The 23,958-nt window shown below is 43.6% G+C and overlaps 1 protein-coding gene across 1 annotated transcript; it reads left to right on the top strand.

Annotated features, from left to right (window-relative positions):
- The first annotated feature begins 689 nt into the window (after window positions 1-689).
- LOC138664061 (zinc finger protein 182-like) lies at window positions 690-23,953 on the top strand. Its single transcript, XM_069750478.1, has 11 exons — window positions 690-743; window positions 967-1,116; window positions 1,242-1,421; window positions 1,503-1,626; window positions 1,710-1,807; window positions 7,933-8,082; window positions 8,211-8,390; window positions 8,473-8,596; window positions 8,680-8,792; window positions 10,082-10,172; window positions 20,995-23,953. The coding sequence occupies exons 1-11, from the start codon at window positions 717-719 to the stop codon at window positions 22,437-22,439; spliced, it is 2,682 nt and encodes an 893-aa protein (XP_069606579.1). The 5' UTR covers window positions 690-716; the 3' UTR covers window positions 22,440-23,953.
- Window positions 23,954-23,958: the final 5 nt, after the last annotated feature.

Raw genomic sequence — 23,958 nt, forward strand, 5'->3', positions numbered from 1 at the left:
GACTGGGAATATTGAGCGCTTCAACAGCTAAGGCCTACATTTTAAAAACTCCAAACGTCAAGAGGGTTTTTGTCAAAATTACGGAGAATGTTGTGAGGAAAAAATACAATAAAAAAGATAATGTCGATGTAAACAACTCATCGAGGAAGTTATTAATAATTGTGCAGAGGAGCAGGTAGTGCAGTGATGGAAATTTCAACTGAATACAGAACTGGAGTCCAACTAACGTGTTAGAATACAGTCATTGGTCCTTAGCACAGATGAACTATAACACCAGATGACCAGTTCCAGCGCCGCCATTATCTGAGGGAAATGGAAAGTAAAAACTTAATTGAACAAAAATGACCTCACTGAGCAGTGGAAACATTGTGCAGTCAGATGACTCCAGATTTCTGTTGCGCTGATTAGTGGGTCAGAATCTCCTACAAGCAGCAGGAATCCATGTCTCCTTCCTGTCAGGGGCAGTAATGGCGGAATGTGTTCTTGGCTCATCCTGGGCCCTTTATTATCTCGGGATAGATGTTTGGACATTACGGCTTACATAAGCATTTTGGCCAATCAAGATCATCACCTCATGGCAGCTGTTTCCCTACAGTAAAAGGGCAATGCACCTTGTCACAATGGCCACTAGTCATAGAGGCCCCTGATCATGTGACCCCTGACTCCTCCCCTCCTGTGACCTCATCACAGGTCCTGTGCGCACAGAACAGCCATATATGTGGTGTGCGGCTCTGCAGGTGGAGGTAGGTGCTGGAGATTCCCCATTACTGGGCGCAGGGGACATTAACCCCCTCAGTGCTGAGCCTGTGATAAATCTCTCTATGTGACTATAATGGACTGTGTGTTATACCGGGGGCAGGACGGGGCCATGACTGGATGTAGTGATCATGTGACGCCGGTAACAGCTCCGGAGATTTCTTACATGGGATCTTTATGATGTTACATCATCATCTTCTCCCCATTCAGGTCCCTACAATATCGGATCCTCTCAGTGGAGATCTTCTATATAAGAGAATTCTCCTGAGTGACCCTACAAGGATGGATAGGGACAGGGACAAGATGGCGGAGAGGATATTACCCCTCACCCTAGAGATCCTCTTCCGGCTTACTGGAGAGGTGAGAGATTCTGATGACGTCACATTACATCATTCTTATCTATGGGAATAACGGACAGAACTGGAGAGGTGAGGACTCTGGAAATGTCTGTAGTGAGGTTTATTAATGTGTCTCTCCATAACCAGGATTACACAGCAGTGAAGAAGACCTCTAGTGAGCGCTGTCAGGACCCTGTGTCTGAGGGATGGGGAAGACCCCTGAGCCCAATCACCGGGCCTCCACCTCACCCCCTGATACATGAGGACATCAATGACCAGAAGATCCTAGAACTCACCTACAAGATGATTGAGCTGCTGACTGGAGAGGTGACACTGCTGGGAATGCTGGGACATTATACAGTAACGCTATGGAGGGATCGGGGATGACGGTATCATTGTATGTGTCAGGTTCCTATAAGGTGTCAGGATGTCACCGTCTATTTCTCCATGGAGGAGTGGGAGTATTTAGAAGGACACAAAGATCTGTACAAGTACGTCATGATGGAGGTTCCCCAGCCCCTCACATCACCAGGTAATAGACAGCACTAAATACACACGGCCTATAATTATCTGTATGTAAAGAATGAATTCAGTCCCTCTATATGTTTCCTCCAGTTCTATCCAGTGAAAGGACAACACCAGAGAGATGTCCCCGTCCTCTTCTCCCACAGGAATGTAAACAAGAAGATCTCGATGTTCCTCAGGATCATCAGGTAGATGGAGAGAAGGTGTCATGAGATCTCCCTTATGATGTGTATAAGGCTATGAAGGTCTTGTCATCAGATTTGTTTTATCCCCCAGTATTATACACTGAACTGACAATTTATTAGAAACACTGACAATTTCTTTATTGAAACTTTCCTGTATAGAGAATACTAATAACTAATGTAATATAAAATAAAGTGATCATTTTTCATTCTGAAACAACATTAGAATGTGAATTTTGAGCACTTCACCTAGGCATGGTTGTCAGGGAAATTTTGAAAAACTCCTAACCTCTTCAGTTTTTCTTGTCAAAAGTATTAGTTCTGAGAATATTGTGATTTGTTGAGGAAGATATTAATAATATGTGAGGCAGTGACCGGTGTTACATGTGAGGGTTGCTGTTGGTTTCCACCAGGATGTGCAAGGAGGTACATTGAGGCCATGGGAGTGCATTGCAGTCACAGGCGTAGCTGTGATTGCAATGAAAAATAAAACTGAGTATTAGTCTTGGACAAGCTATTTGTCCAGGGCAGATGGACTTTTGTTTTGAAACTAACTACAGGATGGTAGTGTGGCAGTCCGTTTCCTTCCTGGCCTGGTTTTCTATGTGGCCGAAGGCTACAGGTTCTTTGGTTAAAAGCCCTGCAGTAAAAGATTTGGGTGTGTCAAGGTCAGAGTTAGTGTCAGTCTGGTGTTTGCTAGAGTGCAGAGCAGTCAGCTCTGCAGAGCTCCACCTGTGTGAGGCAACATAGGCAAGCAGACTCAAACAGCCAGGGGATCTGTGATGCCAGGCACTCACAGCATAGATAGCATAGCTGTGCAGTCGCCCACGGCAACTGGTCTTGGAGTTGGACTGGCATGTTTATTGACCGCAAACTGGAGGGTATAGTTCTTGGCTGCGATCCGGGGGATATCATGTATTGTGTAATGCTGTGAGGTGGACACTAATGCTGTCAAGTAAACACATTAAAAGTCTTTTGTCTGGAATGTTGCTGGGTCACTGCCTCATCACTGCATAGTGTGGATACTACTGCACTACAAATTGTAGGCAGGGCTGCTACTAGGAATTTCGGGGCCCCTTGAGACTCCACCCAGGCTCCACCCCAGTCCCACCTCCACCCCCTCAAACTGTCCACAGTCCCACCGCTCTCTCTTGAAAAAAACTTCACTTCTCACCAATCACACATTAACAGTTCCTATCACCAGATCACACATATAGACAGCAGCTTTTGTTTTAGCCAAAAGATTTTTCTAATCTGCCACCACAATAAGGCAGACTCTTTTGGCCGAGCTCTACTCTACGCCAACCTATTAAAAATTTGTTAAAATATGCAATACAATTTAGGTATTTTTTATTTTTCAATTTTTAATATGACCAATAATATCATATACAAGGGACAAATACACTGAACCATGACCAGATCACATATTACCACCACATAGTGACCTGTAATACCACATACAAGGAACAAATACTGCCACACCATGTCCAGATCATATATTACCACAACAGTGACCGAAGAATAGCACATACAGGGAACAAATACCGCCGCACCATGACAAGACCACATATTACCACTACATGGTGACGAATAATACCACATACAAGGAACAAATACCGCTACACCATGGCCGGACAACATATTACCACCACATAGTGTTGTGAGTTCCGTTCTGGAGCTCCCTTCTGTGGTTGCTAATGGTATGTTTGCGAGTTCTGCCATTGGGCTCCCTCTGGTGGTTTCGAGTGGAACTGCTGCTCCGTTAGGTAGCTGTAGCAGCTGCCTTCACTAATCGCCTTGCCTGGGTTTGTTATTTAAACCTGCTCTGGGCTTTAGTCCATGCCTGCTGTCAATGTTCTTGGTTGGATTTGATTCTTCCCTTGGATTTCTCATATGGCCAGTCCTTGTCTGCAAAAGATAAGTTTTGCTAGTTTGTTTGTCCATTTGTTTGGACTCTATTGCTTTGCATTTTGTCTCTTTTGTCCAGCTTGTCACTATATCTTATTTAGGCTAGCTGGAAGCTCTGGGAAAGCAGATTTGCCCCTCCACACCGTGAGTCGGTGTGGAGTTCATTTTTGTGAACTCTGCGTGGATTTTGTAGTTTTTAATACTGACCGCACAGTATCCTTTGCTCTCTGTCTATCTAGTTTAGTATTGGCCTCCCCTTTGCTGAATTCTAATTTCATTTCTGTGTTCGTCATTTCCCTCTCCTTTCACAGTCAATATTTGTGGGGGGCTATCTTTCCTTTTGGGGGTTTCTCTGAGGCAAGATAGCTTTCTATTTCCTTCTTTAGGGGTAGTTATATCTTAGGCTGTGACGAGGTGTCTAGGGAGTGTCAGGAACATCCCACGGCTATTTCCAGTTGTGTTGTTAGGATTAGGGACTGCGGTCAGTAGAGATACCACCTTCTCAGAGCTCGTTCCATGTTGCGTTTTAGCCACCAGGTCATTTCAGTGTGGCCTCTTAACCACCAGGTCATAACACATAGTGACTGAATATTAAAATACTGATCATTAATTTAAAAAAACACAATACTATCACCAAAAGTGCCATTATACACAGGAGATCTGTACTAAGTATGCAGTGTCTGTGTACAGGTAATACAGTGATCACCGGTGACATTATACACAGGACCTCTGTATATAGTGTCAGTGTAAAAGTAATACAGTGATCACTGGTGACATTGTACACAGGACCGCTGTATATAGTATACAGTGTATAGTGTCAGTGTACAAGTAGCACACTGACTCACCAGTGACAACTCTAGGTGTATTCCTTCAGCTTCGCTTTTCATCTTAATCCGGCATAGATCGCATCACTTCTTCCAGCCAGGAGTCATCTCTGCAGGAAATAACACAGTTATCTAGAGTTCCGCTTGCAGACCACATTACTTAATTTTACTTAACATAGTGTCGCTCTGCACAGTAACAGGACCGCCTCCCCCCCATTTAAAACAGTATCCTCAACAAATAAAATAAATACATCACTGCAGTAATAATATCCCTTAATTAGCCCTCATGCTAATTATATCCCCCAGCCTGGCCCCGTGTATCTCATTCCTGGCTCCAGCTATATATTTTCCCATTCTGCCCTCATGAGTATCCGTCCTACCTCATCTGTCCCATAATCCTGCCCCATCTGTCCCCATGATCCTGCCCCTTCTGTCCCCATGTTCCTGCTCCATCTGTCCCCATGATCCTGCCTCATCTGTCCCCATGATCCTGCCCCACCTGTCCCTATGATCCTGCTCCATCTGTCCCCATGATCCTGCCCCATCTGTCGCCATGATTGTTCTCCATCTGTCCCCATGATCCTGCCCCATCTGTCGCCATGATTCTTCTCCATCTGTCGCCATGATTCTTCTCCATCTGTCGCCATGATTCTTCTCCATCTGTCCCCATGATTCTTCTCCATCTGTCCCCATGATCCTGCCCCATCTGTCTCCATCGTATCATCCTGCCCCCGTGTCTCCCATCCTGCCCCCGTGTCTCACATTCTTCCCCTGTGTTGTTTCCATTCCTTCTCCCTGTGTTTTCATTCTGCCCCCTGTGTTGTTTTCATTCTGCCTCCTGTGTTTTCATTCTGCCCCCTGTGTTGTCTTCATTCTGCCCCCTGTGTTGTTTTCATTCTGCCCCCTGTGTTGTTTTCATTCTGCCCCCTGTGTTTTCTTCATTCTGCCCCCTGTGTTGTTTTCATTCTGCCCCCTGTGTTGTTTTCATTCTGCCCCCTGTATTTTCATTCTGCCCCCTGTGTTGTCTTCATTCTGCCCCATGTTGTTTTCATTCTGCCCCCTGTGTTTTCTGCATTCTGCCCCGTGTTTTAATTCTGCCCCCTGTGTTTTCTCCATAAAGCCCCGTGTTTTCATTCTGGCCCCGTGGTTTCTTCATTCTGCCCCGTGTTGTTTTCATTCTGCCCCCCTGTGGTTTCTTCATTCTGCTTCCTGTGTTTTCTTCATTCTGCCCCATGTTTTCTTCATTCTGCCCCCTGTGTTTTCATTCTGCCCCCTGTGTTTTCATTCTGCCCCCTGTATTGTTTTCATTCTGCCTCGTGTTGTTTTCATTCTGCCCCCTGTGTTGTCTTCAGTCTGCCCCCTATGTTGTCTTCATGCTGCCGCGTGTTTTCTTCATTCTACCCCCTGTGTTTTCAACATTCTACCCCGTGTTTTCTATATTCTGCTCCCTGTGTTTTCTTCATTCTGCCCCCTGTGTTTTCTTCAATCTGCCCCCTGTGTTTTCTTCACTCTGCCCTCTGTGTTTTCTTCACTCTGCCCCCTGTGTTTTCTTCACTCTGCCCCCTGTGTTTTCTTCACTCTGCCCCCTGTGTTTTCTTCACTCTGCCCCCTGTGTTTTCTTCATTCTGCCTCCTGTGTTGTTTTCATTCTGCCCCGTGTTGTCTTCATTCTGCCCCTGTGTTGTTTTCATTCTGCCCCATGTTGTCTTCATTCTGCCCCCTGTGTTATCTTCATGCTGCCCCGTATGTTATCTTCATGCTGCCCCGTGTTTTCTTCATTCTGCCCCCTGTGTTTTCTTCATTCTGCCCCCCTGAGGTTTCTTCATTCTGCCCCGTGTTGTCTTCATTCTGCCCCTGTGTTGTTTTCATTCTGCCCCATGTTGTCTTCATTCTGCCCCCTGTGTTGTTTTCATTCTGCCCCCTGTGTTATTTTCATTCTGTCCCCTATGTTGTTTTCATTCTGCTCCCTGTGTTGTTTTCATTCTGCCCCGTGTTGTCTTCATTCTGCCCTGTGTTTTCTTCATTCTGCCCTCTGTGTTTTTTTCATTCTGCCCCCTGTGTTGTCTTCATTCTACCCCCTATGTTGTCTTCATTCTGCCCTGTGTTTTTTTCATTCTGCCCCCTGTGTTTTCTTCATTCTGCCCTCTGTGTTTTCTTCATTCTGCCCTCTGTGTTTTCTTCATTCTGCCCCCCTGTGTTGTTTTCATTCTGCCCCCTGTGTTGTTTTCATTCTGCCCCCTGTGTTTTCATGCTGCCCCCTGAGTTTTCTTCATTCTGCCCCGTGTTTTCTTCATTCTGCCCCCTGTGTTTTCTTCATTCTGCCCCCTGTGTTTTCTTCATTCTGCCCCCTGTGTTTTCTTCATTCTGCCCCGTGTTTTCATTCTGCCCCCTGTGTCTTGAATCTGCCCCGGGCTTGCCGCATTCAGTGTAAAGAAATCCCAATTTCTTCTTACCTGGCCGCGCTCCAGCACCGATGTCCATCCCAGACATTTCAGCACGGACTCGCCGGCGAATGACAATGACGTCATACGTCGGCGACATGCGCGCTGACGTCAGCTGCCAGCCTCCGATTGGCTGGCGGCTTTAACTGTTGCCTTGCGGGCCCTCAAAACAATAGAACCTGCGTCTCCGGGCCCAGGGCCGCGCTCGATGGGCAGATGAGACGGAGCCCGATGCGGGCCCCATATGCCAGTCAGGGCAGTAATGCCCTGATGGCGGCCATGATTGTAGGTAGTGCACAGTGTTGTAAATTTTAACTGACTACAGGACTGTTGTCCATCTAATCTGTTTGAAATCCCTAATTTTTCCTTGGCACAGATGGGCTATAACATCAGATGAACAGTTCCTGTGCCACCATCTATCAGGTGTCATCATTTCAGGCTGGCGGAGGTAGAGTAAGGGCGGAGGATTTTTTCTTGGCTCATCCTGGATCATTTGTTATCCGTGGATAGATGTTTGGACATTACGGCTTACATAAGCATGTTGGCCAATCAAGATCATCACTTCATGGCAGCTGTTTCCCCTACTGTAGAAAAACAATGCACCATGACACAATGGTCACTAGTCATAGAGGACCCTGATCATGTGACCCCTGAATCATCCCCTCCTGTGCCCTCATCTCAGGTCCTGTGCGCACAGAACAGCCATATATGTGGTGTGCAGCTCTGCAGGTGGAGGTAGGTGCTGGAGATTCCCCATTACTGGGCGCAGAGGACATTAACCTCCTCCGTGCTAAGCCTGTGATAAATCTCTGTATGTGACTATAATGGGACTGTGTGTTATACCGGGGGCAGGACGGGGCCATGACTGGATGTAGTGATCATGTGACGCCGGTAACCGCTCCGGAGATTTCTTACATGGGATCTTTATGATGTTACATCGTCATCTTCTCCCCATTCAGGTCCCTACAATATCGGATCCTCTCAGTGGAGATCTTCTATATAAGAGAATTCTCCTGAGTGACCCTACAAGGATGGATAGGGACAGGGACAAGATGGCGGAGAGGATATTACACCTCACCCTAGAGATCCTCTTCCGGCTTACTGGAGAGGTGAGAGATTCTGATGACGTCACATTACATCATTCTTATCTATGGAATAACAGATGGACAGAACTGGAGAGGTGAGGACTCTGGAAATGTCTGTAGTGAGATTTATTAATGTGTCTCTCCATAACCAGGATTACACAGTAGTGAAGAAGACCTCTAGTGAGCGCTGTCAGGACCCTGTGTCTGATGGATGGGGAACACCCCTGAGTCCAATCACGGGGCCTCCACCTAACCCCCTGATCCATGAAGACATCAATGACCAGAAGATCCTAGAACTCATCTACAAGATGATTGAGCTGCTGACTGGAGAGGTGACACTGCTGGGAATGCTGGGACTTTATACAGTAACGCTATGGAGGGATCGGGGGATGACGGTATCATTGTATGTGTCAGGTTCCTATAAAGTGTCAGGATGTCACCGTCTATTTCTCCATGGAGGAGTGGGAGTATTTAGAAGAACACAAAGATCTGTACAAGGACGTCATGATGGAAGTTCCCCAGCCCCTCACATCACCAGGTAACAGACAGGACTAAATACACACGGCCTATAATTATCTGTATGTAAATAATGAATTCAGTCCCTGTATGTGTTTCCTCCAGTTCTATCCAGTGAGAAGACAACACCAGAGAGATGTCCCCGTCCTCTTCTTCCACAGGACTGTAAACAAGAAGATCTCGATGTTCCTCAGGATCATCAAGTAGATGGAGAGAAGGTGCCATGAGATCTTCCCTATGATGTGTAGAAGGCTATGAAGGTCTTGTGCTCAGACTGTTTTTTATCTCCCAGTATTATACACTGAATGGCCAATTTATTAGAAACATAGACACTTTCTTTATCCAAACTTTCCTGTATAGAGAATACTAATAACTAGTGTAATATAAAATAAAGTGATCATTTTTCAGTCTGAAACCACATTAGAATGGTAATTTTGAGCACGTCACCTAGGCATGGTTGTCAGGGAAATTTTGAAAAACTCTTAACCTCTTTAGTTTTTCGTCTCAAAAGTATTAGTACTGAGAACATTATCATTGAGGGAAAAAATACAATGAAAGGGGATCCATAGGACATACATGATTTTTTGAGGAAGATACCGGTATGTGAGGCAGTGACCAGTGTTACATGTGAGGGTCACTGTATGTTCCCCCCAGGATGCGTTTGGAGGATAATTGAGGCCATGGGAGTGCATTGAAGTCACAGGCGTAGCTGTGATTGCAATGAAAAATAAAAGTGAGTGTTAGTCTTGGACAAGCTATTTGTCCAGGGCAGATTTAAGAAAACCTGCTGGACTTTTGTTTTGAAACGGACTACAGAATGGTAGTGTGGCAGTCCGTTTCCTTTCTTTGGTTAAAAGCCCTGCGGTAAAGGGTTTGGGTGTGTCAGGGTCAGAGTTAGGCCTGGGTCAGACATGCGAGAAACTCTCCCGAGTCTCGAATTTCAATACCCGGCACTGCCGCTGGCACTAGGGCCCAAAGCGTGCTTCTGCATAGAAATACATGCAGTTGCACGCTCCTGTGCGAGTGTCGGTGAGTGCCGGTTAGTTCCGGGTATTCACATGCGAGACTCGTATGAGTACGGTAGAAGGACAATACACCATGACACAATGATCCACTAGTCAAGGACTGATTCCAGGAATATTAGAGAGTTTTTGTTGCTTCCCTGGACTTCATAGTCCTCATGTTTTAATCCTATAGCGCATCTTCAGGATGAGATGAAAGAGACTATTCACAACATATCAGTATCTCCATATTATTTGTGGATGGGCCAATTATCCCACAGAATTACTTCTTCATCTAGTGGAATCTATTACAGTCTGAATTGCTGAGGATCTGAATAGACATCGCGGGTGTCTCTAATAATGTGGCCATTCAGTGTGTGTTTTATACCTGGTGGAGATGACAGGGTAAAGCTGATCATAGACATTAAATGTTGTCTGGATCTTCCCCCCCGTTTTGTGGTTATGATTTTCTCATCTTTCTCTGACTCTTAAAATTTTTGTTTCAGGGTAAATATCTGCACCATATTAATACTACAGAGACATATATGAGAGGTGATGAGCGGTGTAAAGAGGAGATTCCCACAGATAACCGCATGGGTGAGTATAACCTAAAAAACAATCAGTGCCAGGAGCGCACATTGGGTTGGCTCCATCCCAGAGGGAACACAAATCCATTGTGGGTATTTATTTATGCTCCATGATTGTGCTTATAATAATATATGATTATTTCGTGACATGTTCGGATATCTCATCTCTTGCACATATCTGGTCAGTTTACATTATCTGTCTTGCAGCACATGATAATTATTATTATATTACACTAGATGGTAGCCCGATTCTAACTCATGGGGTATTCTAGAATATGCATGTCCACGTAGTAAATTGCACAGCCCACGTAGTATATTGCCCAGCCACGTAGTATATTGCCCAGCCACGTAGTATATTGCCCAGCCACGTAGTACATTGCCCAGCCACGTAGTATATTGCCCAGTCACGTAGTATATTGCCCAGCCACGTAGTACATTGCCCAGCCACGTAGTATATTGCCCAGTCACGTAGTATACTGCCCAGCCACGTAGTATATTGCCCAGCCATGTAGTATATTGGCCAGTCACGTAGTATATTGCCCAACCACGTAGTATATTGGCCAGTCACGTAGTATACTGCCCAGCCACGTAGGATATTGCCCAACCGCGTAGTATATTGGCCAGTCACGTAGTATATTGCCCAGTGATATAGTATATTGCACAGCGACGTAGTATACAGCACAGAGCCACGTAGTATATTGGCCAGTCACATAGTATATTGCCCAGCGACGTAGTATATTGCCCAGCGACGTAGTATATTGCCCAGCCATGTAGTATATTGCCCAGACACGTATGTAACAGGTTAAAAAAGACTTAAAATAAAAAATAAACATATACTCACCTTCCGATGGGCCCCTTGTAGCCCTGGCGCCTGTGTGCGGTGCACGCGGTAGCTTCCGGTCCCAGGGTTGGTATGAGCGCAGGACCTGTGATGACGTCACAGTCACATGACCGTGACGTCATGGAAGGTCCTTCTCGCATAGCATCCTTGGCACCGGGTCACCGCGCACGTCTGAGGGTGAGAATAACGTTTTGTTTTTTTTTATTATTATTATTATTTGTAACATTAGATCGTTTTACTATTGATGCTGCATACGCATCATCAATAGTAAAAAGTTTGTCACACAGGGTTAATAGCTGCGTTAATGGAGTGCGTTACACCGTGGCATAATGTGGTCCATTAACGCTGCCATTAACCCTGTGTGAGGGCTGACTGGAGGGGAGTATGGAGCGGCACTGACTGCGGGGAGGAAGGAGTGGCCATTTTACCGCCGGACTGTGCCCGTCGCTGATTGGTTGTGGCAATGGTCGTGGGAATTTTTCCACGACCAATCAGCGACTTGTATTTCCATGACAGACAGACAGAAGTGTCACTTAGACAATTATATAGTAGATTATATGGTGATCTGCTGCAGACTTCTGCAATGTCTGGTATAACCCTGTTTTTTGTAAACCTACTACCATCCACTCTGATCATTACATAGTATATTTTTCCCCTAATTAAACACGTTGTTTATGTGTCTGTATTCCTAAATCTTAATCCCTTAGTGACAGAGCCAATTTGGTACTTAATGACCGAGCCAATTTTTGCAATTCTGACCACTGTCACTTTATGAGGTTATAACTCTGGAACGCTTCAACCGATCCCGCTGATTCTGAGATTGTTTTTTCGTGACATATTGTACTTCATGTTAGTGGTAACATTTCTTCGATATTACTTGCGATTATTTATGAAAAAAACGGAAATATGGCGAAAATTTTTAAAATTTTGCAATTTTCAAACTTTGTATTTTTATGCCCTTAAATCAGAGAGATATGTCACGAAAAATAGTTAATAAATAACATTTCCCACATGTCTACTTTACATCAGCACAATTTTGGAAACAAAATTTTTTTTTGTTAGGGAGTTATAAGGGTTAAAAGTTGACCAGCAATTTCTCATTTTTACAACACCATTTTTTTTTAGGGACCACATCACATTTGAAGTCATTTTGAGGGGTCTATATGATAGAAAATACCCAAGTGTGACACCATTCTAAAAACTACACCCCTCAAGGTTCTCAAAACCACATTCAAGAAGTTTATTAACCCTTTACGTGATTCACAGGAACTGAAACAATGTGGAAGGAAAAAATGAACATTTAACTTTTTTTTGCAAACATCTTAATTCAGAACCATTTTTTTTATTTTCACAAGTGTAAAAACAGAAATGTAACCATAAATTTTGTTATGCAATTTCTCCTGAATACGCCAATACCCCATATGTGGGGGTAAACCACTTTTTGGGCGCACCGCAGAACTTAGAAGTGAAGGAGCGCCGTTTGACTTTTTCAATGCAGAATTGGCTGGAATTGAGATCGGACGCCATGTCACGTTTAGAGAGCCCCTGATGTGCCTAAACAGTGGAAACCCCTCAAGTGACACCATTTTGGAAACTAGACCCCTTACGGAACTTATCTAGATGTGTGGTGAGCACTTTGAACCCCCAAGTGCTTCACAGAAGTTTATAACGTAGAGCCGTGAAAATAAAAAATTGCTTTTGTTTACACAAAAATGATCTTTTCGCCCACAAATTCTTATTTTCACAAGGGTAACAGGAGAAATTAGACCACAAAAGTTGTTTGCGATTTCTCCTGAATACGTCGATACCCCATATGTGAGGGTAAACCACTGTTTGGGCGCACCGCAGAGCTTGGAATTGAAGGAGCGCCGTTTTACTTTTTCAATGTAGAATTGGCTGGAATTGAGATTGGACGCCATGTCGCGTTTGGAGAGCCCCTGATGTGCCTAAACAGTGGAAACCCCCCACAAGTGACCCCATTTTGGAAACTAGACCCCTTAAGGAACTTATCTAGATGTGTGGCGAGCACTTTGAACCCCCATGTGCTTCACAGAAGTTTATAACGTAGAGCCATGAAAAAAAAAATTGCATTTTTTCTACAAAAATGATCTTTTTGCCCACAAATTTTTATTTTCACAAGGGTAACAGGAGAAATTAGACCACTAAGGTTGTTGTGCAATTTCTCCTGAGTACGTCGATACCCAATATGTGGGGGTAAACCACTGTTTGGGCGCACCGCAGAGCTTGGAAGAGAAAGAGTGCCGTTTTACTTTTTCAATGTAGAATTCGCTGGAATTGAGATCGGACGCCATGTCGCGTTTGGAGAGCCCCTGATGTGCCTAAACAGTAGAAATCCCCCACAAGTGACCCCATTTTGGAAACTAGACCCCCCATGGAACTTATCTAGATGTGTGGTGAGAACCTTGAATGCCCAAGTGCTTCACAGAAGTTTATAATGCAGAGCCGTGAAAATAAAAAATATTTTTTTTTCCACAAAAAAGATATTGTAGCCCCCAAGTTTTTATTTTCACAAGGGTAACAAGAGAAATTGGACCCCAAAAGTTGTTGTCCAATTTGTCCTGAGTATGCTGGTACCCCATATGTGGGGGTAAACCACTGTTTGGGCGCATGTCAGAGCTCGGAAGGGAAGGAGCTCCTTTTTGGAATGCAGACTTTGATAGAATGGTCTGCGGGTATTATGTTGCGATTGCAGAGCCCCTGATGTACCTAAACTGTAGTAGCCCCCCACAAGTGACCCCATTTTGGAAACTAGACCCCCCAAGGAACTTATCTAGATGTGTGGTGAGAACTTTGAATGCCCAAGTGCTTCACAGAAGTTTAGAATGCAGAGTCGTGAAAATAAAAAATATTTTTTTTTTCCACAAAAAAGATATTGTAGCCCCCAAGTTTTTTTTTCACAAGGGTAACAAGAGAAATTGGACCCCAGAAGTTGTTGTCCAATTTATCCTGAGAACTCTGATGCCCCATATGTGGGGGTAACCCACTGTTTGGGCGCACGGCAGAGCTCAGAAGGGAGGGAGCACCATTTGACTTTTTGAGCGCAAAATTGGCTGTCGTGTTTGGAGACCCCCTGATGTACCTATTCTTGCTCCAACCCTAACCCCAACACACCCCTAACCCTAATCCCAACCTGATCCATAATCCTAATCACTAACCCTAACCATAATCACAACCCTTACCCCAAAACAACCCTAATGTCAACCCTAACCATAACCCTAATCAAAACCCTAAATCCAACACACCCCTAATCCTAATCTCAACCCTAACCTCAAACCTAACCCTAATCCCAATATACCCCTAATCACAACCCTAACCTTAACCCTAATCCCAAACCTAACCCTAATCCCAAGCGTAACCCTAATGCCAACCCTAACCCTAATACCAACCCTAATCCAAACCCTAACCCTAATCCCAGCTCTAACCCTAACTTTAGCCCCAACCCTAGCCCTAACTTTAGCCCCAACCCTAACCCTAAGGCTACTTTCACACTTGCGTCGTTTGGCATTCCGTCGCAATCCGTCGTTTTGGACAAGAAACGGATCCTGCAAATGTGCCCGCAGTATGCGTTTTTTGCCCATAGACTTGTATTGCCGACGGATCGTGACGGATGGCCACACGACGCGTCCGTCGTGCACTGGATCAGTTGTGTTTTGGCGGACCGTCGACACAAAAAAACGTTCAATGAAACGTTCTTTTGTACGTCGCATCCGCCATTTCTGACCGCGCATGCGTGGCCGTAACTCCGCCCCCTCCTCCCCAGGACATAGATTGGGCAGCGGATGCGTTGAAAAACTACAGCTGCTGCCCACCTTGTGCACAATTTTCACAACGTGCGTCGGTATGTCGGGCCGACGCATTGCGACGGCCCCGTACCGACGTAAGTGTGAAAGAAGCCTAACCCTAAATTTAGCCCCAACCCTAACCCTAAATTTAGCCCCAACCCTAGCCCTAACCCTACCCCTAACCTAACCCTACCCCTAACCTAACCCTACCCGTACCCCTAACCCTACCCCTAACCCTACCCCTAACCCTAACCTAACCCTACCCCTAACCCTAACCCTACCCCTACCCCTAACCCTAACCCTAATTTTAGCCCCAACTGCTCTTCTCCTGCTGGCCAGCAGATAGAGACAGATGGCGGGCGCACTGGGCATGCGTCCGCCATGTTCTTCTGCCGGCGGCCAGGAGGAGCAGCAAGAGGATCCAGGGACACAGGTGAGTATTGTAGGGTGCCCGAATCCCCCTATTTCTCTGTCCTCTGATGTGCGATCACATCAGAGGACAGAGAATTACACTTTTTTTTTTTGCGGTCGCCGGTAAACAGTTAATTACCGGCGATCGCAAAACAGGGGTCGGTAAAACCGACCCCGATCATGCTCTTTGGGGTCTGGGCTACCCCCGGCAGCCGAGACCCCAAAGATTCTCCCGGTGCCGGCCGGCGGGCGCACTGCGCATGCGCCCGCCATTTTGAAGATGGCGGCGCCCACCGGGAGACACGAGGAGCATCGGGGGAGCTAGGTGAGTATTGGGGGGCCACCTGGGACCCCTTTTCTCTGTCCTCCGATGTGCGATCACATCGGAGGACAGAGAAATGAAAAGGAGATCGCTTTTTTTTTTCTTTTTTTTTTTTGCGATCGCCGGTAAACGGTTAATTACCGGCGATCGCAAATGCGGGGTGGGTTAAAAAACCCCCGAATCATGTTCTCTGGGGTCTCGGCTACCCCTGGCAGCCGAGACCCCGGAGAAAATCGGCCTCTGGGGGGCGCTATTGACTTTTTAAGTAACGGCGCTGTGGTTTAAGTACCCTTAGCGGCCGCCGTTAAAAGGCGTATCGGCGGTCGCTAAGGGGTTAAACAGATTTTGGTTCCCTTCCTCATTTTTGTACAATCATGTTCTTACATTCTGACATCTTCCCTCTTGCATCTAGTGATTTTTTTTTTTTTACATTACATTTGATCCATTTTTTTTTACTTTATATTTTACATATGTGATAAAAGATATTGATGGTTTTTAATTCACTCTTTTACTTCTAGTAGTGATTTTTTTCAGTTATAGCTCTATACTCATGGCCCTCTTTTGGTACCATGAAATGTCAGGCACTTAACCTTTTTTAGGGCCTTTTGTTTTTGCCACTTTTGAAGCAGAAGAGATACTTCTGTATTCACAGTCCTGTTTAATACAGGACACTCAGTGGATGTCAATTAATATGCTTTTGAAGTTTGTCAGCGCCGGGGATCCGAACTCAAGACCCCTGATATGGAAGGTAGAAACATTACTAGGGAGCCACAGGCTGTACTGTTCTGGAGAATTTTCTCAGCCTAAAAACCTCAAAAGCATTCTTCTTTACATGCATAATATAACGTTATATACAGATATCTCGCCAGAACATTATAAGTGCTGAAAAGTAATCACCAGAGATTTCTAACTATAGAATTATTTTCAAAAACTATACAAAATCATCACAGTAAACATGGACATATGTTGTGTCCCTGTAATTGTAACAACATGTACAATATAGTGATTTATGGTGATCGGTAAATAGTGTGAATGAAAATGACACCTTTGTTTACATTTTATATTATATAAATATATATTTTTTTAACAGCAAAAAAAGCTTAGCACTCAGAACTTTGATTTCCATTCTAAAAAAGAACACATAATAAATAATAATAAAGGAACCCAGACGGACCGCAATTAAACCCTTCCTGACCTCCGCCGTACTATTATAGCGGAGGTCGGGTCCCCTCCTTTGATGTGGGCCCTGGCACTGAGCCCACCTCAAAGCCGGGACATGTCAGCTGTTTTGAACAGCTGACATGTGCCCTCAATAGCGGCGGGTGAAATCGTGATTCACCCGCCGCTATTAACCAGTTAAATGCCGCTGTCAAATGCTGACAGCGGCATTTAATTGGCACTTCCGGCCACGTGGCCGGAAATGATCGCATCGCCGACCCCGTCACTTGATCGGGGTGCGGCAATGCATCTGGATGGTAACCATAGAGGTCCTTGAGACCGTTATGTTTACTGATGCCGGCCTGCTGTTGAAGCATGGCAAAAGTAAAGAAAATATGAAAAAAATTAAAAAAAAATATAAAAAGTTTAAATCACCCCCCTTTCGTCCCATTCAAAATAAAACATAAAAAAACCTCAAACCTACACATATTTGGTATCTTGCATAAGAAAAGAAGGAGGGCACTCATCGATCTGAAGCTTGACTTGACTTTATTGAATGTTCATAAAAACATCATGGCCGGGAGAGTAAACAAGGAGCTCCTGTGAGCAGTGTGGAGACAACGGCCGTTTCGCGCTCTTACTACGCTTCCACGGGCCTGTATGTGGAAGGATGCCGGGAGGGAAGATCATATGCAAGGAGTTTGCATGTTCTCCCCGTGTTTGCGTGGGTTTCCTCCGGGTTCTCCGGTTTCCTCCCACATTCCAAAGACATACTGATAGGGAATTTAGATTGTGAGCCCCATTGGGGACAGTGATGATAATGTGTGCAAAACTGTAAAGCGCTGCGGAATATGTTAGCGCTATATAAAAATAAAGATTATTATTATTATTATCATATGCTCCGGCCACGTCCTACTCCTCCCATTCCCGGTTCCTCCCACTTGGCTATAAGATACAAATCAGAACAAAACATTAAAACACGATTAAAACTGTGTAAAGCACCCATAAATCTTGTACATTAAATAATGTAACCAGCACAAATAACGAGAACAACAATTATTCATTTTCTATCTACCCCACTAGCAATCCTGCGAATGAGTCATTAGTAGTGTTGAGCATTCCGATACCGCAAGTATCGGGTATCGGCCGATGATTGCGGTATTCGAATTCCAATACTAAGTTCCGATATTTTTGTGATATCGGGAATCGGTATCGGGATTAAGATTCATGTGTATAATAAAGAATAAAAAAAAAATATTGATATACTTACCCTCGGACGCGCCCTGGTTGTCACCGCTGCAACAGCCATGCTTCCGTTCCTAAGAATGAGCGCGTTAAGGACCTTCGATGACGTCACGGCTTGTGATTGGTCGCGTGAGCGGTCACATGACCGCTCAGCGACCAATCACAAGCCACGACGTCATCGAAGGTCCTTAACGCGCTCATTCTTAGAAAGGTAAGCATGGCGGTTGCAGCAGTGACAACCAGGGCGTGTCCGAGGGTAAGTATATCAATATTTTTTATTTTTATTCTTTATTTTACACATGAATATGGATCCCAGGGCCTGAAGGAGAGTTTCCTCTCCTTCAGACCCTGGGAACCATAGAGGATACCTTTCGATATTTGTGTCCCATTGACTTGTATTGTACTTTCAAATATCGGACGGTATCGCTCAACACTGGTCATTAGAATAAAAAAAAAAAAATGCTCCTTCGTTACCAATGTCCGGCGATGCCGCTACTAATACCCCTTATGGTAATTACAGGAAAACCGACATGTCCAACTTATCGTTGAACCCCGTCGGTCCCATTGCATTAGTGATCATTATCCACTTAGACTCGCGTCTGAGGAGGAGCTCATTCCAATCTCCGCCCCGCGCTGGTAAGCGAACCCATTCAATACCTGCAAAGGAGAGGACTCCGGGGATTTCCCCCATGTACCTCTCTTACGTGCGTAATCAATCTTGGCACTCCTTTGCCCTTTCTAATTGACCTGTAATGCTCCCGGAAATGCACATACATGGTACGTATGGTTTTCCCCACGTAGTAAAACGTACATGGACAGAAGAGGACATATACAACATGGTCCGTTTTACAGGTAATGAAATCCATCACCGGGTGCTCACTTGCCCCTATATGTAGGACCCGACTGGTGACATGAAATTCACAGAAGGAACAATGTCCACATTTGTGGTTGCCCTTGGGGCCCCCCCTCTTATCCAACCAATTTTTGTTCTCCTCTTTCTCAATACGGTTCCTCACCAACTTGTCCCCCAATCTGTTACTGCGTCTGTTCACTATTGAAGGGCCCCTGGCTACCACCTCCGCTAAATCCTTATCTCTCTCTAAGATGTGCCAATTATTTCTTATAGAAGCCTGATTCTGCTGGTCCATAACACTATATCCAAAACAAAAATTTAATCTATTTTCTCTTTTCTTCTTCTTATTTACAACTGACATACTACCCTCCTGGGCCTTTGTACCTCTCACTATACCACTTTTTACCTTCTCAAATGCTGTGTTCAATAAATCCTCTGGGTAGCCTCTTTGTCGAAATCTATCATACAGCTTCCCTGACTGTCTCAAAAAACCTTCCTCCATGTTGCTGACCCTCCTGATCCTCAGGAAATGACTATAAGGTAGTGAACGCTTTACGTGTACGGGGTGGAAGCTATCATAGTGCATCATCATGTTCGTCGCCGTAGGTCTTCGATGGACCGATGTGTACAGTGACCCCTCCTTAGTCTCTACAAGTATATCCAAAAACTCCAACCGCTGCCCTCCAAACGCAGCAGTAAACGTCATATTCATCGTGTTTTGTGTGTTGAGGTGCGTTACAAATTCCTGAAAGGTTTCCACAGACCCATCCCACACAATGAATATGTCGTCGACATACCTTAAATATAACTTGATATGTCTCAGATACCCATTTTCTACGGAATATATGTACCTCTCCTCAAAGAGTCCCAGATATAAGTTAGCGAACATGCATGCTGCCGGAGTCCCCATCGCTGTCCCGACCTCTTGGCGGTACCACCTGTCCATGAAAGTAAATGCGTTGTGGGATAAAACAAATGATAATACCTCACATACAAAATCTATGAATGAACAATTTTTTCCTACTGTGCTTAGTATTTGGCGGACGGCTTGGACCCCTATGGCTTGAGGAATTCTCGTGTACAAGCTTTCGACATCAATAGATGTCTGGGTTGCCATGTAAACCGCTGCACATTATCTAAAAATTTGTTGGTGTCTCTCAAATAAAATGGCATATCTTTCAATAGTGGACGTAAAAGCCAATCAATGTACTGGGACAGGGGCTCAGTGAGCGACCCTATCCCAGACACGATGGGCCTCCCCGGAGGGGAAATGATCGATTTGTGAATCTTAGGAATGTGGTACCAATGCGGTCTCGACGGGAACTCCGGCAGCAGTCTCTCCGCCTTCTTTTGTGATATAACCCCCCAAGTAAACATATTTTCTTAGGTATGACATTAATTCATTTTTATACCTATGCCATGGGTTTCCATCTAACGGATTTGGAAATGAAGGCACTAACAGAGATAAAAGGGTGGGGGGATACGAAGGTTAGACCGGCCGATAAAGGGGGCAAGGTGGTCTTGCTCCCCAGACCCCAATATATAACAGAAGCCACCAGACAGCTTTCGAATACTAAGACATATAAACCGTTAGATGGAAACCAAGGGCACAGGTATAAAAATGAATTAATGTCATACCTAAGAAAATATGTTTACCATCGATAACAGAGGACACTGCTGCAAATTCATTTTCAGATCCCCAGTGCTCCCATATTCATGATGGAATCCAATGCTTTCTGTTGAGTTCCAATACATATAAAATAGTATAAAAAACTTTTTCTCATATCTTGTAACTATCGCTTAGTTTCTTTTTATAAAAAAAACATAGAACACCTACACTTGCATAAAAGCCATTGCTTATTTTTACATGACCATACTGCTATCCTCTATGCTACATGAAAGTATATACCTGTCAGGGAGTGGCACAGTAGCACTGACTTGCAGTTACATTTATGAGGGTCCACTGAACATGAAACTGCAAATGATTGGTGACAGGTGAAGTGAAATCAGAACCTACAGAGAATGTGGCTTCAACAGAGATGTGAAGATACTGAAAAAGCACAACCTGGTGGCCTAACATCATAATCTACTAGTCCTTGGGTAGTAGTCTCCTGTCTCAGTCAGTCTATATAGATAATATAAATATTAATATAATTTCAATGCATTGTTATTGGCAAATAATAATTTTATTCTTGGCAGGTGACGGTACCAGGAGCTCAGAGGGACATCTGATATTTTCAGATTTTGCAGCAGGGGATCAAGGTATCACATCAGATACATATGAAGACCATGTAGTTATCACAGATATACCTCAAGCCCTTCTTAGGAAAAATCTATCATCTGATCCTTTTAAACGGGTCCTTTCTTCTACTTCATTAAAGGAAAATATGAAAAACAAAAAACGCAAAAGTACTGATGAACATGAAGTAGCTCACACAGGGGAGAAACCATTTTCATGTTCACAATCTGGGAAATGTTACAATACTAAATCAGGATTTCTCTCACATCAGATGCGTCACTCAGGGAAGAAGCTATTTTCATGTTTAAAATGTGGGAAATATTTTGAAAGGAAAGCAGATCTTGTTTCACATCAAAAACCTCACACATGGGAGAAGCCATTCTTATGCTCAGAATGTGGGAAATGTTTTAGTGAGAAAAAAATTCTTGTTAAACACCAGAGAACTCACACAGGGGAAAAAAAATTTTTATGTTCAGAATGTGGGAAATGTTTTAGAGATAAATCACATCTTGTTACACATCAGAGAACTCACACTGGGGAAAAGCCATTTTCATGTTCAAAATGTGGAAAATGTTTTTTACATAAATGCCATCTTGTTACACATCAGAGAACTCACACAGGGCAAAAGCCATTTTCATGTTCAGAATGTGGGAAATGTTTTATAGATAAATCACATCTTGTTGTACATCAGAGAACTCACACGGGGCAAAAGCCATTTTCATGTTCAGAATGTGGTAAATGTTTTATGGATAAAACACATCTTGTTACACATCAAAGAACTCACACTGGTGAAAAGCCATTTTCATGCTCAGAATGTGGGAAACGTTTTAATGAGAAAAAAGCTCTTGTGACACATCAAAAAACTCACACAGGGGAGAAACCGTTTTTATGTTCCGAATGTGGAGATTGTTTTAATCAGAAATCAAATCTTGTTAGACATCAGAGAACTCACACTGGTGAAAAGCCATTTCCATGTTCGGAATGTGGGAAATGTTTTAGACGTAAATTCGATCTTGTTATACATCAGAGAAGTCACACAGGGGAAAAACCATTTTCATGTTCAGAATGTGGGAAATGTTTTATAAAGAAATCACATCTTGTTAAGCATCAGAGAGCTCACACGGGGGAAAAGCCATTTTCATGTTCAGAATGTGGGAAATGTTATAGAGATAAATCACATCTTGTTACACATCAGAGAACTCACACAGGGGAAAAGCCATTTTCATGTTCAGAATGTGGGAAATGTTTTATAGATAAATCAAATCTTGTTAAACATCAGAGAACTCACATGGGGGAAAAGCCATTTTCATGTTCAGAATGTGGGAAATGTTTTATACATAAATCAAATCTAGCTAAACATCAGAAAACTCATATATTGGAGAAGCCATTTTCACGTTTTAAATGAGAAATATTTTAAAAGGAAATCAGATCTTGTTTCGCATCAAAAAGCTCACAAAGTTCAGGTAGATGCTATTTGATTAAAATGGTCATCTTTCCAAAGTTGCTATACTTATTCCAAGCTATTCCGCTGCTATTGTCACAACCATATATTAAACAATTAAATGCAGCATTCAAGCTACAATTGCCCATGAGAGAGGGAGGAATTAATTTTCTGGATATTGGAAGATACAATCTGGCAGCTAACTTTAGGTACATTTTGGATTGGATTTGCAGGGTCTCCAATTTTGCCAACGTACAATTGGAGCAACAGTTGAGCCCTCGAATGTCACTAACCGCTCTGATCTATCTGGGTAACGATGAGCTCCCTGATGACATTAGAGAGCACTCGGTTTTGTTGCAAACTATTTTGACATGGAGGAGCGGGAGAAAAATCTATGGAGGGACAGGTGATCTGTCTCCCTTTCAGCCATTTCAAAGCAATCCTAAATTTATGAATAATTGCCTAACTGTACATTATGTAACCTTGGCAAAAAAGGGAAGAACTAATTTGCTTATGTCTCTTCATCAGGCTGTGAGGGCTGACATGTTAGATCAGAATTTCTCCCTACTATCTTTTGAAACAATAATACAGCGCTTTCCTTTTCTTAGACACCGGCCATTCCTCTTCCTTTAGGCACGTAGCCTAACCCAAAAGAAAAATAACACTTCCTTACTTTTTCAAGTGAGAGCACAGTGACGATAGAAAGGAAAGCAATATTGAATTGTGTGGATAAAACAAATCTTGTTTAATGTCCATTCAAAAAGTGATTACAAAAATGAAGAAAAGTAAGTTCATATCACACAATATTAAGTATTAAATTATAGAAGAGAAATCAAGCATTCATTGATCGTACATATGATGTGGTCCGTGTGGAGATTCTCAAGGTATGAGCATGTCCTGAACAGAGTCGGGTCTGCTTTATATACCATTTTGACCCACTTACATTGGTTTTTATTTTTCTATTTCATAACCACATATTGTGACCTATTGCTATGTTCGTAACTCCTACCATATTATAAGAACACTAGTAACTTGCAGATTATGCATATTAGTTCTGTACATTACCTCATTTTAAAATGCTTAAGCATATTGCTTGTGTGACCTTTAAAAGAACCATTTGTTATCTCCATATAGCCACATTTTGGCAGTTCTGACAAGTGTCCTTTAACTATGACATACAGAGCACAGATGTATCGGCCGAAATCCTCAGAAAAACTCAGTCACAAATTACCCAGAGTCTCTGCTAGTCTCTCTGTAGTTGGACTCTGTATCTGTTAAGTAATGTTCTAGATTTTTATTATTGATATATTAATATTTTACAGTCCCCCCTGATTTTGATTTGAGAAATATTATAATGAATCCTAAACTCATTCTCTCACCTTTCGTATCACATTCATTCTTTATTCTGAAAACCTTGTATCACCATCTGTTTTGAATGTCATCTGAATTTTGAAAACAAAAATAAATATTTAATCAGAGAGTT

The sequence above is a fragment of the Ranitomeya imitator genome, chromosome 2 (assembly GCF_032444005.1).
Source record: "Ranitomeya imitator isolate aRanImi1 chromosome 2, aRanImi1.pri, whole genome shotgun sequence".
NCBI lineage: Eukaryota > Metazoa > Chordata > Amphibia > Anura > Dendrobatidae > Ranitomeya > Ranitomeya imitator.